Here is a 15,601-nt window from a genome sequence, read left to right on the forward strand (position 1 = left end):
CTGTCATGACAGGGTCCCTCAGCATTCGGGAAGCCAAGAGACCCCAAATAGCTGGTACAGTCTACTTTTAAAGGGGCCACAGAAGCAAGGGGGGTTGTTCTTTGACTATTCTGATTGGCTTATTCGAAAGGGCTATTACCAATAATTGACTGAAGAGCTGTTGCCAGGTCAGGTGAGGTAAGAGGTCATTTTGACCCCGTTTCCCAGGGGACTGAACCAAAACATACGTATATGGGTAATTGTTCAGGAACTGAGTACGTGTGAGTGTAGCTGTTAGGTCCTTGGTTCCCAGGGGAGGAGGGGAAGCACTATGGCACAGAGGCTGAGAGGATTCAGAATTATCAAAATGGCTTCAGAATTGTCTTAAAGTCTTACATCCCAAACCAATGCCCGAACCCACAGAGGACCTGGCTCAGGCCTTCTCTATCTGAGGTCCCAGACTCGTGTGTGGCCCCACCAAATTCTCTGGTTCCTGCCGATTCCCGTGGACGTGGAGGACCCAGGTTCACTCACGCCCGGACTGGCAGAGGTCCTAGATTCTCGCCCAGAGCCACTGGGTGTTGGCTTAGGTCTACTCCCCTGAAGGTCCCGGATTCACATCTGGACCCTCAGCAGTCTCTGGCTCTGGCTCATTCGCTCAGTGGTTACTCTCTTGTACCTGTTCCGGTGGAGACCATTGCATTGACTCTGGATCTGGTCACTGGGTCAATCCTGATCCGCCAGTGTCCCGAGATTGGGTTTGCTCCTGGTTTCTGCTTCTGGTGGAGCTTGTTTCCTCCAGCTCTCTCCGTCCTAGGAGTACCCAAGGTCAATTTCTATACCAATGATTCTCCGTGAATCTCTAGAGTAATCTTCTCCACCACACAGCCACCTTGAGAAAATGACTATGGAGCAAACTCCCACTCCTCTGGAGACCTAAGAGAAAAGTCACGTCTCCATAGAGAGATTTGTGCATTTCTCCCTTGCTCATGCATACACTCAGGGTTATAGGGCAGTCCAAAAGGATCTCCCGTGCTACAGATGTCTGTAGTAAATGTTTTATATTTATTTTTTTATTTTTTGGTTTTTCAAGACATGGTGTCTCTGAGGCTTTGGAGCTTCTCCTGGAACTAACTCTTGTAGACCAGGCTGGCCTTGAACTCCCAGAGATCCGCCTGCCTCTGCCTCCCGAGTGCTGGGATTAAAGGCACACGTCACCACCGCCCGGCCTGTAGTAGATGTTTTAAATGCTGTGTGCATGACCAGGAGAGCAGGCTCTGTTCTTTCTTGCAGTAAAGAGGGGCAGGTTACTTTTGGTCCTCGCCTTCTCATGGTAGCTACATAGAGGGCTTGGTGCAGAGCTGTTAACTAAAGTCAGCAATACAGACATACCTTCTAAGAAGGATTGTGGGGATTAATAGAGGTTTTTAATCCAGGATAGTCAGTGTAGGAGGCATTGTGTGCATATCAAAATGGCAGTAGGAAGGGCAATGCAGAGCAAATCGGGTGAGTTTTAACCTGTTACATGGTTTTCTTTTCTCTGTAACATGAAAAATATTTGAGTATAACTTGTTAGCCTTCAACTCCTATAAAACTTACTTTTCATTGTTTTACTTGTGTTTATGTGGTTCAAGCTTACTACTGCAAGTGCCAGAGGCATAGGATCCCTAAATTAGTTGCCTGACATGATTGCTAGAAGCCAAACTTGGGTCCTCTGGAAGAGAAGCAAGTGCCTTGCATTCCTGAGCAATCTCTCCAGCTCCTGGTCTTGAACTCTTAATCTTCTTGATCTGCCTCTACCTGCTACTTGCTAAAATACCGATATGGACCACCATATCTAGTCTGCATGCTATGGGGTTTCTAAAAGCCTGGTGGTCATTGGCAGTAAGTCTTCAGGACATGGTCAAACTTCCCTCCACTCTCCTCAAGCCCTTATTACACCAGAGAACTGTCTTTGTGCTATTCAATTGTGATTTCCTTCTTTATTTTGTTTCTAAAATTCACTGAGCACATAATTATTCTCCTATTTGTAGGTCTAATCTGATAGCCACTAAAATTCCCTGGGACCACGGAGAACGGATCACAAGATACACAACGAAACCCACTTTAAGAATTTATTTAGAGAAAGACACGTGCACAGGCCTGAGGAAGTTCGTGCAGAAAGAGTGTAGAGCTGGTGATTCCAGCTTTTAAAGGCTGCCTAGGGCATGGGCACAGGGGCTTAGTAGCTGTGGCATGCATAGATCCCATGACCTTGCTGCATGTAGATCAGGCAGGACGTGAGGGCCCTGGGTAGCTATGTAAGTTGCCTGAATGTTTGATGTCATATGTGCAGTCCTGGAACCCAGATGTGCCAATGCTTGGGGTGGGTAGAGATTTTGCCAAAACGCTTGTGATGGAAATAGTAACAGCCACAAAATAATTTTGTATCACAATTTCATTTAATCTGTGTGATTGGCAAAGTATATGTCCATGGCTTCAATATTGGTCATTGTTGATGGCTGACTTCATTAAAGCAATTAACTGTAAGGTTTGTAAGGTTTTTTATTGAGTATGCTCTGGGAAGAAATAACATGTGAAAAGAAGTGATTGCCGTGATATTACCATTTGATACATAATCTTAAAATCATCCCTTGCTGGAAAACAAGTTTTAGCATAATTCATTTGGCATCAATTGCATGAGCTCTTATTGGTCTTCACACCTTCACACAAACACAAGAAACAATATATTTGCAACCTAAAGCTATAAAGATGATAGAGAACAGCTAAGTTTTTATGCAAAATAGACACTTGATTCCTCGTGACTATGTATCCACAATTTTTTAATTTTTATTCTCTGTGTTTTTCACATTCTGTATCTTGATCCTATTTGTTCATCCTAATGCAACCCTTCATATCTGCCCTCAGCCCCTGCACACTTAAATGCTGGAGTAAAAAGGAAGAAAATAAAATGAAAAGCTTTAAAGAAAAAAGTGAGGAACTTTATAGAGGAACCCTGTCTGGAAAAGCAAAAACAAAAAGTTAGGAATTAGGACAGCTGGGAAACATGCCTAGGACTGAAATCAGCCCTCTGAATGTGGGTGACAGTTTTGTGTGGCTTGGGCAGTTTGTGGGGCCACTGGTAGTGGGATGAACATTTATCCCTGGTGCATGGACCGCCTTTTGGGGGCTCATTCCCTATGGAGGGAAACCCCGCTCGACCTAGACAGTGGGGGAGGGTCTTGTTCCTGCCCCAGTGTTCTATGAGACTTGTTGATTCCCAGTGGGAAGCCTTATTCTACCTAAGGAGCAAATGAAAGGCATGATGTGGGGGACTTGGTAGGATTGGGGGTAGGGAGTGTGGGAGAACTGGCATTGGTATGTAAGATAATAAAAAAGATTAAGAAAGAGAAAATAAGCTGGGCGGTGGTGGCGCACGCCTTTAATCCCAGCACTTGGGAGGCAGAGGCAGGCGGATCTCTGGGAGTTCGAGACCAGCCTGGTCTACAAGAGCTAGTTCCAGGACAGACTCCAAAACCACAGAGAAACCCTGTCTCGAAAAACCAAAAAAAAAAAAAAAAGAGAGAAAATAAAAAGATCGCTTAAATCATAAAAAATGAAGAGGAAAAAAATCTCATCATGGACAATGTAGTGCAACTCTAAAAGTCACACTGTAACCCGATTTGTTCACACAGCACTACTTGCCAGTATTCATTGCAAAGAGTCATTTGTCTGGCTTGAGGTCCCTGGTCTTCACTACATGTTTGATTCTTGGCTCCCACTAGGACTCTTCCTTGACATCCTTTGTTGTGGAGATCCTGCAGCTTTGGATCTACTGGTCAGGTCCCTTCATGTGCTCCAGCAGATCATAGACAGGGTGGATGTTGGGGCAGATTAAATTATACTTAACCCTGGGTTTAGGCATGGGCAACTGTAGGATTGGTTCATCAGACAGAAGATGGAGACAGCTCTCCCATGCTCAGTTTCAAGTCTGGGTCACCCACACCTTAGATAACAGGGTTGGCTCTGTCATGCTGCCCTGGCGAGGTGAAGGACTGATTTCAAATGTTGCCTCTGGTGGGGATCAGGGATAGCTCTTCCACTCTTATGACCCCAAGGCCAGCTCTCCCACCTACCTCCGGCATTGATGGGTTGGGGGTGGGGGTAGGAAGAGGACACTTCTCCCTTGCCGATGTCACCAGGAAACAAATGGGAAATGGGGACAGCTCTCCTGTGGTCAGTTTTTGGGCTTGCTATCTCACACCTACACTAACTAGGTTGGCTATTGTACCACCCTGGTCGGGTACAGGGCCTACTGTTCCCGGCGTCACACCTGGTGTGATCAGGAATGGCTCTCCATACTGATGACCACAGCACCAGGTCTAACATGCCTCAGGCATTGCTGGGCAGAGGGGAAATTCTCCTCTACCCGAGCTGCCACAAGCAGATGGGTGATGGGGACAGCTCTCCCATGCTCACAATTTCAAGTCGGGCTCACCCACACCTCCGCTAACAGGTTCAGCTCCCTTCCACAAGTGCCTTTTACTCTGACAAACCCTGATATCCTTTCACTCAATGCACAGTGCAGGAGCTCAAACCCTGGACCCCAGGACAAACTAGGCTATTGCTCAACCATTGAGCTCAACCCACATACCTGAAAACTCAGCCTGTCCTCTTCACTGTGTGGTGCTGGATGTCAGAGCCACATGAGTCAGGCAAGTATCCTCCTACAAACAGCATCTCCATTTTAATTGGCCAGTTCATTTTTCTTATTTCTTTGTGAAACTGGGTTTTCTATTTGAAGACCATTTTTTAAGATTAGCTGTATATGTATGTTTTGTGGTTTTGTGGATATGAAAGTAGGGTCTTGTCCAGGTCAACAGTCCTATCACCTGAAGCCACCTTTTCAGAGCCATTTGAAAGCCACAGAATCAAAACTTGGGTCCTGCTAAAGAAGCTGCATGTGCTGGGAACTGGAGAAATGGCTCATTGGATATGAGAAGTAGCTGCTATTCCAGAGGACCTGGGTTCAATTCCCAGAGCTCATATGGCACTTTCAGGGGATCTGACATCTTCACACCACTGCATATAAAATAAGAAAGAGAATCCTGCAGAATATTTGTTTAAAAAACACTATGTGGCCGGGCGGTGGTGGCGCACGCCTTTAATCCCAGCACTTGGGAGGCAGAGGCGGATCTCTGTGAGTTCGAGACCAGCCTGGTTTACAAGAGCTAGTTCCAGGACAGGCTCCAAAACCACAGAGAAACCCTGTCTCGAAAAAAAAACAAAAAAAAAACAAACAAAACAAAACAAAAAAAACACTATGTGCTGTAAAAGTACGAGCCATCTCTCTCCATCTATGGGTAGTTGTTTGTTTTGTTTTGTTTTGTTTTTTTTTGGGTTTTGGTTTTTCTGAAATTGTTTCTCTATAGCTTTAGAGCCTGTTCTGGAACTAGCTTTTGTAGACCAGGCTGGCCTCGAACACAAAGAGATCCGCCTGACTCTGCCTGCTAATTATTGGGATTAAAGGTGTGCACCACCACTGCCCGGCCATGGGTTGCTTTATAAAGGAAATACCACAGGAACACAGCCCTACAGACACGGGGTGAGCAAGCTGGACATGCGCAGCTCATGGTGGTACTATCAGGGAGGCAAGAAAAAAATCAAGAATTCAAGAGTACATGAGGCAGCCTGGTCTACAAGAGCTAGTTCCAAGACAGGAACCAAAAAAGCTACGGAGAAACCCTGGCTCGGAAAAAAAAAAAAAAAAAAAGGACATGAGGCTATCAAATAAAAAGATAATTTCTAATGTGGAAGAAAAATAAATGTCACAAACCCTGTTCCCTTTGTTCCGTGTTGTCTTCTTTCCTTCAGCCATCTCTGATAGATCCCAGTGCTGAGGTCTGAGTACACGGGATGTTGATCCTCTGTGATCCCTACACATCCTTTACAGGAGGTATCTACACCGCTCCCTTAAGTTGGAATTTTGGTGCACACAACTGAAGAACCACACAAAAGGAACATGACTAACTCACAGGCCAAGGACAAGAATAAGATAAGAGTCACAAAAGCTTTTACTTTATTGCTGCCAATGTGACCCAGACCTCTGTTTCACTCACCAGATACACCTAAGCCTGGCAGTGAGGTTAATAACTGAAAAAGACCCCAGAGCGAGAGTATCCAGGTTTGCAGGTGCAGGACGGAGTCACTGTTCCACCAACAGAAGCCACATAGGAACACAAAATTGTCTCCTGACTCCACAGGACTCTAGCTGTCCCCACTGTCCCATTGTTCTCCCTGCAGGGTTCACCTCACTGCACATCGTTCTGTTCCTAGCCATGTTTGCAGTGTCTGAAGCCATGAGCTCTGAGAGCCCAGGTGAGAGATGTGTCCCAAGCCTTCCATGTCTTCAAATCATAAGTCATATTCTCTACTTATGGCCAACATAAACAAAGTCTGGGTTCCAGGTCATACACACAGCGCGCAGTACATTTACGGCAGGTATAGGTAGCAAAGGAGATGCCCTTGGGCTGCCGCCTTCTGGCTCGGAGTATATCCATGAGCTCACGGCAAATATGGGAAAATCTCTCTACAAAGATGTAACCTGACTCATCATAGCACTGCAGAGGAACAGGGTACTGTTCCACACTCAACTTCCTCAAGTTGGCTGTGTGGTGCAAAAGGTCCTTCAGGATGGGCATGGAGAAGTCATTGTCATACAAGTTTAGCTTAGTGAGCTGTGAGCACTGGCTAAGGGCAGGGATGAGAACAGTGAGGTGAGAGTCCTTCATCCAGCAGCGCCGCAAGTCCAGGGACTGCAGAGTGTCTGCCACATTCTCTAACAGAACTCGGAGAGGCATAAGAGATAGGGTCAATAATGCCACACCACTCATGTCCAGATGTTTTAGCTGACAGAGGCTGTGACATAAGGGGAAGTAATCCAAGTCGCGCTGTGACAGATGGAAGCCAGTGGTGGTGAGAGTCTCCAAGGGGGTTGTAAGGCACCTAGGAACAGACAAAGGGATTGGGTCAGAGAAAAGGTTTGAGACTGTGTATCATGGGGGTTTATATAAAGGAAGACAGGGCACATGTCTCAAGGTCAGTTAGACTATATGAACAATGAGTGTGCCCGGATGCTACTAAATCAAGTCACACCCACAACTTTCCCCATTATTGTTCCCAGTGACTGGCAGGGAACCATGTACCCACTCTTCAAATTAAAGATTAGCTCTGGTGACTGACCCAGCTCTCCACCTTGCTTACCTGAGTAACTGTTCCATGCGGTTTCTCAGAAAATAGACCCCAATTAAGAAGAGATGTTGCAGACAGTTAAACTTGGAGAACTGAGAAATCAATGTCCTGGCACACTCCTCTTCTGTGTCTGTTGTTCTGTTGCCAAATCTCAAAGTGTTCTGGACGATAAAAGTCAAGGAGAGTTTGTGAAGACTTCTCATCTGGCCGAGGCAGGGAACGAAACATTCCAGGGTGGACATATCATACACCAAGTACAGGTCCAGTTCTTCAATGTGCTGCGGCTGGAAATTCAAGAGCGCTTTGATAGTGCATGCAGGCATTACCTTGATCTTCATCTTCGTACAGAGGAGCTGTAGGGAGTCTTTTCTCTGCTGGGCCCACTGCAGGAAGCATGCCTGTTCTTCCCTCATGTTGGGCCAAAGGCAGAGTTCAACTATGACCTTCAGACGCCTCCTCAGTGTGTACCTGGGAAGAACCTTCACTACTTGCTTCTCTTCCATAATCTCTGCAGCGCCCTCCCCACCCTCTCTTCCGGTCCATATTCTCCAGAAGTCATAGCGCACTTGCCTCAGGTCGAGCACCTGAAGTTGCTCCCTCCTGTGGGCAAAACGTGCAAAGTGTCAGCAGACATGATAGCCCAACACTGAGCCAGCTTACAATACACATCCCTAATGTCAGCTCTTCACTCCTGGCAAGGTGTGTGTCTCTTCAGCACCGAGTGTCCAGTGTAGGAACTCATGTATGCTATGAACATTTTCTCTGAGCTGCATATGCAGACCTGACTACTTTCCTTCCATTAAGATACTTTATATCCACTGAGTTTCATTATTAGTGTTTGTGGGATGCCCGGGAGAGACGCAATCAATCCACAGTGACTGCATTTACTCTAAGCTCTAATCTATACTCAACTGTCCTTACTATAAACAAACCATAGCTTTCAAGACCCCTGCATCCTTACACGATGATCCCAGTAGAAGCCTCTGACCCACTTACAAGGCCATTCTCCTAACCCTGAGGTCTCTCCAGTGTGCCCCATGTGCTCCAGGCTAGCATACTTGGTTATTGCTCACCTGGGGTGAAACCTTCTGTCCAGATACGTGTCTATGCCATCAAGCAGAGCCAGGAAGGTTTCCAAGTTGGGAGACTTCATCAAAGTCCCCACAGGGAGGCAGGGGAAAGGCCAGGCCTCCACCATTGCCTTCACAACCCTAGCATGTCTGCCATGGAAGGCATCCTTGAAGAGGCCTGGGAAGAGCTCCGTGGGCAGTTTCTCCAGAGTAGAGATGGCCAATGCTTCATTTCTCAGCAGAGCCTTCCGTGCCAGCTGCATGAGTGTGGGTGGGGTCTGCACACTCATCATGAAGGGTTTTCAGGCAGAAGGCTCTGAGCAAGCATTCAAGGGAAAACATAGTTTCAGGATAAAGTTTAGAAATCTCCCTCACCCAGCACAGTAACCACTCAAGGTTAGAACTTATTTCCCCAGCAATGGTATAAACATCGATTTCAACCATTGTCCTCCCTGGTGATGTGAAGTCAGACTTCCTCACGGCAGCCTCTCTAGCCTTGAATGGGCACAAACCTCAAAATACCTTGTGTGACCCTTGTTCCCAGAAACAACATCAAAAACCCTTGTATTGTGTTCAATGTTTAGCTTAATTCCTACCAAGGAGGATTATGGCAGTGGGTTCCTCTAGTTTTCTGGGCAACCTGTGTCAGAGCCAGATCACATCTAAAACCGCAAAGTGCCGGGTGGTGGTGGCGCACCCTTTAATCCCAGCAGCGGCAGAGGCAGGCCGATCTCTGTGAGTTCGAGGCCAGCCTGGTCTACAAAGGGAGTTCCAGGACAGGCTCCAAAGCTACAGAGAAACCCTGTCTCGAAAAACAAACAAACAAACAAACAAATAAATAAATAAATAAATAAATAAAAATAAAACCGCAAAGTTCTTTAATAAAAGCTTTATAGTCCTTTGATAGGTACGGAAACTAAAGCCCAAGTCAAGAATGAAGGTGCAATTGCAGTTCCTGCTGCTGTGAGTCTCAAGCAGAATTTCCCAGGAATCAAAGATATGGGATCCACAAAAACAAAAGCAATCATTTGAGCTGTGCGCAGTGGTGGCGCACACCTTTAATCCTAGCACTCGGGACTCAGAGGCAGGCAGACCTCTGTGAGTTCAAGGCCAGCCAGGTCTACAAGAGATAGTTCCAGGACAGGCTCCAAAGCTATGGAGAAACCTTGTCTTGAAACCCCTCGCCCCCCCCCCCCAAAAAAATAAATAAAACAAATAAAAGCAATCATTTGAATGGGCCACAGTATGAGGGAATGCTCTGGTAACCTCAGCACCCTGAGTCAGGAGGACCTTCATCTCCAGCCTAGCCAGAGCTATAGGGACAGTTTTAAGACAGCTTGAACAACACAGGAAAACCTTGTCTCAAAAAAATCATCAACCATAATGAAATCAGGAAGCTATTGTAGATCAACATCTGAGATTAAGGTAAAACTTCATCTAGAACCAAACCCATTGTCTTCAATGTGTTCATCTGACGAGACAGAAATAAAAGTTTCCAGTCCCTTCTTCGGTCTAAAAGTCCTCATATTGTAAGACTTTAAGACAGTCCTGAAGCCATTTCTGACAATTCTGAATCCTCTTAGCCTCCATGCCATAGTGCTTCTCCTCCTTCCCTGGGAACCAAGGACCTAACAGCTACACATGCACGTACTCAGTTCCTGAACAATTACCCATATACATATGTTTTGATTCGGTCCCCTGGGAAACGGGGTCAAAATGACCTCTTACCTCATCTGATCTGGCAACAGCTCTCCAGCCAATTATTGTTTTTCTTTTTTTTTCTTTCTTTCTTTCTTTCTTTTTTTTTTTTTTTTTTTTTTTTTTTTTAGTTTTTTGAGACAGGGTTTCTCTGTAGCTTTGGAACCTGTCCTGGCACAGGCTGGCCTCGAACTCACAGATATCCGCCTGCCTCTGCCTCCCGAGTGCTGGGATTAAAGGCGTGCGCCACCACCGCCCGGCTTTCCAGCCAATTATTGGTAATAGCCCTTTCAAATAAGCCAATCAGAACCCCCCTTGCTTCTGTGGCCCCTTTAAAAGTAGGCTGTACCACCTATTTGGGGTCTCTTGGCTTCCCGAATGCTGGGGGACCCTGTCATGACAGAATTAATAAAATCCTCGTGCTTTTTCATCGGCTGTGGTGTGTGAGGTGGTCTCTGGGGGCGACTCCTCCTCGGTGTTTCGAGGCTAGAGTCCAACAATGTCAAACTACAGGAGTCCACAGAGGACATCCACTCACCACTTCTGAGCACTGATGACAGGTTGGTCTCTTTATCCCAGCTGAGCCAGGCAGTTCCTTTAGGCTCCAGGTCTCTGAGTATGTCCGGTGGATCTCCTGAATCCTTTTGTTTGGTTGGTTTTTTAATTTTGGTTTTTCGAGACGGGGTTTCTCCGTAGCGCTGAAGTGTGTCCGGGCTGTCCTTGAACTCTAGCCTGCCCCCTGCCTCCCAAGTGCTGGGATTAAAGGCGTGCGCCTACACCACCAGTCCTCCAGAAGCCTTTATACACCGTTCTGCCCAACTTCCCTTATTTCAGTCCCACCTTCCAACCCAACACTGCTATTTGATTAGATGGTTCAATCTCTGTCATTTTAATTCTGCAGAAAACATTCAATCATATTATTGATTTGAATCAGAACTCTTTGAGAAAACACCCCCACTGCCCCTCAAAAATCTTGGATTAAACACAAATATTCCACTTGTTAATTAACTACACAACACTGAGTTTGTTGATTTCTTCTTTTGTTTGCTTATTGATTACTTAGTTTTGAATTTGTTGCACAGACTGTATCTTGCTCTGAAGCTGAGATTGTTTTGGCACTTTAACTCCTATGAATCCTCCTGCCTCAGCATCCTTGCTAGGATTTCTCTAATGAATCACCAAACCTTGCTGAATTTGATTCATGTGACTAATGTCAGTCTGGGTTTGACTTAGATTGGGATTTAATATATTGTTGATAACAGTCATAAAAATAATTCAAAAATGTTTTTGTCAATGGACCTGGGAAAACACCTAGTCAGTCAGGAATATGTTCAGAAGCTCAAGGCCTGAACTGGATGCTCTGTCAATAAACTGAAATAGCAGCTACTCAAAAGGGTGAGGCAGGAGGATGGCTTGCATGCATTAATACAGTGGTCAGGGTGTTGGGGATGCACTCAGTTCCTAGAGAGCTGCCCAGCGTACACTGAGTCTTCTTCCCACCACTAACTGCACCAGACATGCTAGGGCATGCCTGAGCCTCAGAGTTCAAGAGCCGGAGGCGGGAGGACCGGTTCAAAGTCATCTTCAGTTATCTTCAGTTATATTGTAAAGGCACTGACAGCCTGAGCCACATGAGAACTGCTTTCTAACCAATGAACAGAATGGATCAGAAGAGGGGGCTTTTGAGGATAACTTGGCTCCCCAGATACAGAGTGTGCTTCAGGAAGGATCAGACCAGCAAACTTGCTCAAGAAGATGAGCTCGAGTGTGGGACCTGGGGACTGGGTAGTGGATCAGCAACAGTGAGCACCTGTTGATCGTCCATCCCCAGCACCCTCGTGGTGACTTGAAATGATCTTCAAGAGCAGTCTCTGGAGATCTCAAGCCCCCCTCTGACCTTCTTGGGCACCAGGCATACACATAGTGCAAATTTACACAGGCAGGCAAAACACCTAGAATGAATGTTTAAAAAAATATATAAATAAAAGTTTGAATTGTAGATCCCAGGGCAGCTTGGTATACTCCTGCCAAGACAGGTTCTGTAGAGACTTACCGGAAAGAAAGCCTGAGTCTCAGTTTACCCTAAGGCAATACCTGGTTCCAAGAAAGACCTCTATCTGAGCCCACCCAGGCACCACCCAGTACCGACCATTCAAAAATAATTCCTAAAGTTCCAACCATTGTAGATAGGATCACTGAATGTCCCTTAGCCCAGCACACTAATCCCCTTCCACCAAGACACACCTAGACAAACATCAGCCGTCCTAAGACTTAGAAATTCCTCATCCCAACCTAAACTATTATAAAAACCCTACTACATTAGGTGGTGGTGGTGAATGCCTTTAATCCCAGCACTGGGGGAAATAGTGGGGGAGGTACAAGAAGGGAGGCAGAGGCTGGCAGAGCTTTGTAAAATCAAGAGTAGCCTGATCTACGAGAACTAGTTCTAGGAGAGCCAGGGCTGTTACACAGAGCAACCTTGTCTCAAAAACCAAAAAAGTAAAATAAAATAAAAACTAAAAATCCCAGTCCAACTGAGCTCGGGTTTCTCTGGTCATGCAATGTGTTGGAAACACAGAGAGTCCGGGTCTGAACTTGAATATGAATAAAGGCTTTTTTTTTTTAGACACGGGACTCAGCCTCCTTGTTGGTTCTTGGGGAAGCTCCACGATCGGGGTATAACAGGATCAGTACCCGGAAATGGTGGCACACGCCTTTAATCCCCATGTTTGGGAGGCAGAGGTTGTTGAGTCTCAGTGACTTCAATACTAGCCTGATGTAGTCAATTCCAAACCAGCCAGGCATACAGCCTAAGGACCTGTCTTGAAAATTATTTTAAGCAGGGTGGTGGTCGAATACAGTTCCCAGGAGGCAGAGTTAAATGGATCTTGAGTTCGGCCTGGTCTATAGAGTGAGTTCCAGGAAAGCAAGGACTACAGAGAAATCTTCTCTTGAAAAACAAAAACTGAGGAATCTAAAATGGCTGAAAGACACTTAAGGAATTGTTCAACATCCTTAGTCATCAGACAAATGCAAATCAAAACAACTCTGAGATTCCATCTTACACCTCTAAAAATGGCCAAGATCAAAAACACTGATGGCAACTTATGCTGGAGAGGTTGTGGGGAAAAGGGAACACTTCTGCATTGCTGGTGGGAGTGCAAGCTGGTACAGCCCCTTTGGATGTCAGTGTGGCAATTTCTCAGAAAATTAGGAAACAACTGTCCTCAAGATTTAGCAATACCACCTTTGGGTATATATCCAAAGGATGCTTAATCATGTCACAAGGACATGTGCTCAACTATGTTCATAGCAGCTTTGTTGGTCATAGCCAGAACCTGGAAACAACCTAAATGCCCCTCGATCAAAGAATGGATAAGAAAAATGTGGTACATTTACACAATGGAGTACTACACTGCAGAAAAAATAATGACAGCTTGAATTTTGCAGGCAAATGGATGGAGCTAGGAAACATTATTTTGAGTGAGGTAACCCAGGCACAGAAAGACAATTATCACATGTACTCACTCATAGGTGGTTTTCAAACATAAAGCAAAGAAAGCCTGTTGGACTCTAGCGTCGAAACACCGAGGAGGAGTCGCCCCCAGAGACCGCCTCACACACCACAACCGATGCAAAAGCATGAGGATTTTATTAATTCTGTCATGACAGGGTCCCTCAGCATTCGGGAAGCCAAGAGACCCCGAATAGCTGGTACAGTCTACTTTTAAAGGGGCCACAGAAGCAAGGGGGGTTGTGATTGGCTTATTCAAAAGGGCTATTACCAATAATTGGCTGGAGAGCTGTTGCCAGATCAGATGAGGTAAGAGGTCATTTTGACCCCGTTTCCCAGGGGACTGAATCAAAACCTACGTATATGGGTAATTGTTCAGGAACTGAGTACCTGCATGTGTAGCTGTTAGGTCCTTAGTTCCCAGGGGAGGAGGGGAAGCACTAAGGCACGGAGGCTGAGAGGATTCAGAATTGTCTTAAAGTCTTACAAGCCAACCTACAAACTATAATTCCAGAGAACATAGACATAATGAGGACACTAAGAGAGACTTACATAGATGTAATCTACATGGTAAGTAGAAAGTAGAAAAAGACAAGATCTCCTGAGTAAATTGGGAGCATGGGGAACCTTGGGGGAGGATTGCAGGGGGGAGGGGAGAGACAGGGAGGGGAGCAGAGAAAAAAACAAAAAACCAAAACAAAACAAACAAAAAAGAACAAGGCTAAGAGAAATAGTACATTGGGGTGAAAATTCAGTTCATGTGGTTTAGATCATCAAGTGGTAAGCAGCTGCTTGGCACAGTGGTGAGTGTCTTTAGTAATTATGGCCAAACATTCAGATAGGAGAAGGATTGCTGAGCCCAGGAGTTCAGGACCAGAGTGGGCAACCTTAAAGAGAGCCTTCTCTCAAAAAAAAAAAAAAAAAAAAAAATTAGCAAGAACTTAGCTTCTGTTGAATACATTTTGTGTTCCTCACCCAGTTTCAGAACTTTTGGGATACATTACATTGTTAAATAAAACCAAAAAGAAAAGAAAAACAAAAACCAAATAAATTTTTTTTTTTTTTTTGGTTTTTCGAGACAGGGTTTCTCTGTGGCTTTGGAACCTGTCCTGGAACTAGCTCTGTAGACCAGGCTGGTCTCGAACTCACAGAGATCAGCCTGCTTCTGCCTCCCAAGTGCTGGGATTAAAGGCGTGCGCCACCATCGCCTGGCTTTTTTTTTGGTTTTTCGAGACAGGGTTTCTCTGTGGTTTTGGAGCCTGTCCTGGAACTAGCTCTGTAGACCAGGCTGGTCTCGAACTCACAGAGATCCACCTGCCTCTGCCTCCCAAGTGCTGGGATTAAAGGCGTGCGCCACCACCGCCCGGCTGGAACTAGCTCTTGTAGACCAGGCTGGACTTGAACTCACAGAGATTCGCCTGCCTCTGCCTCCCGAGTGCTGGGATTAAAGGCGTGCGCCACCAACGCCCGGCCAAACAAAAGATTTTTTTTTTTAAAAAATTTAAATTTTAGCCATTCTGACAAGTGTAAGATGGTATCTCAAAGTTGTTTTAATTTGCATTTCCCTGATTGTTAAGGAGGCTGAGAATGACCTTAAGTGTCTTTTTTTTTAATATTTATTTATTATGTATACAATATTCTGTCTGTGTGTATGCCTGCAGGCCAGAAGAGGGCACCAGACCCCATTACAGATGGTTGTGAGCCACCATGTGGTTGCTGGGAATTGAAGTCAGGACCTTTGGAAGAGCAGGCAATGCTCTTAACCTCTAAGCCATCTCTCCAGCTCCCGACCTTAAGTGTCTTTTGGCCATTTGAACTTCTGTTGAGAATTCTCTGTTCAGTTCAGTGCCCCACTTTTTTTTTTTTTTTTTTTTTTGATTTTCGAGACAGGGTTTCTCGGTAGCTTTTTGGTTCCTGTCCTGGAACTAGCTGGAACTAGACCAGGCTGGCCTCGAACTCACAGAGATCTGCCTGCCTCTGCCTCCTGAGTGCTGGGATTAAAGGCGTGCGCCACCACTGCCTGGCTCAGTGCCCCATTTTTTAATTGGGTTAATTAGCATTTTAAAGTCTACTTTCTTGAGTTCTTTATATATTTTGGAGATAAGACCTT

General features: G+C 45.6%; 1 protein-coding gene across 1 annotated transcript; it reads right to left on the bottom strand.

Moving 5' to 3' along the window:
- Nucleotides 1–6,392: 6,392 nt before the first annotated feature.
- Nucleotides 6,393–8,569, bottom strand: LOC130876393 (PRAME family member 8-like). The gene is made up of 3 exons (XM_057772900.1): nt 8,283–8,569; nt 7,222–7,809; nt 6,393–6,963 (listed from the first exon to the last, which is right to left on the bottom strand). The coding sequence occupies exons 1-3, from the start codon at nt 8,567–8,569 to the stop codon at nt 6,393–6,395; spliced, it is 1,446 nt and encodes a 481-aa protein (XP_057628883.1).
- Nucleotides 8,570–15,601: the final 7,032 nt, after the last annotated feature.

Source organism: Chionomys nivalis, chromosome 6 (assembly GCF_950005125.1).
Source record: "Chionomys nivalis chromosome 6, mChiNiv1.1, whole genome shotgun sequence".
Lineage (NCBI taxonomy): Eukaryota > Metazoa > Chordata > Mammalia > Rodentia > Cricetidae > Chionomys > Chionomys nivalis.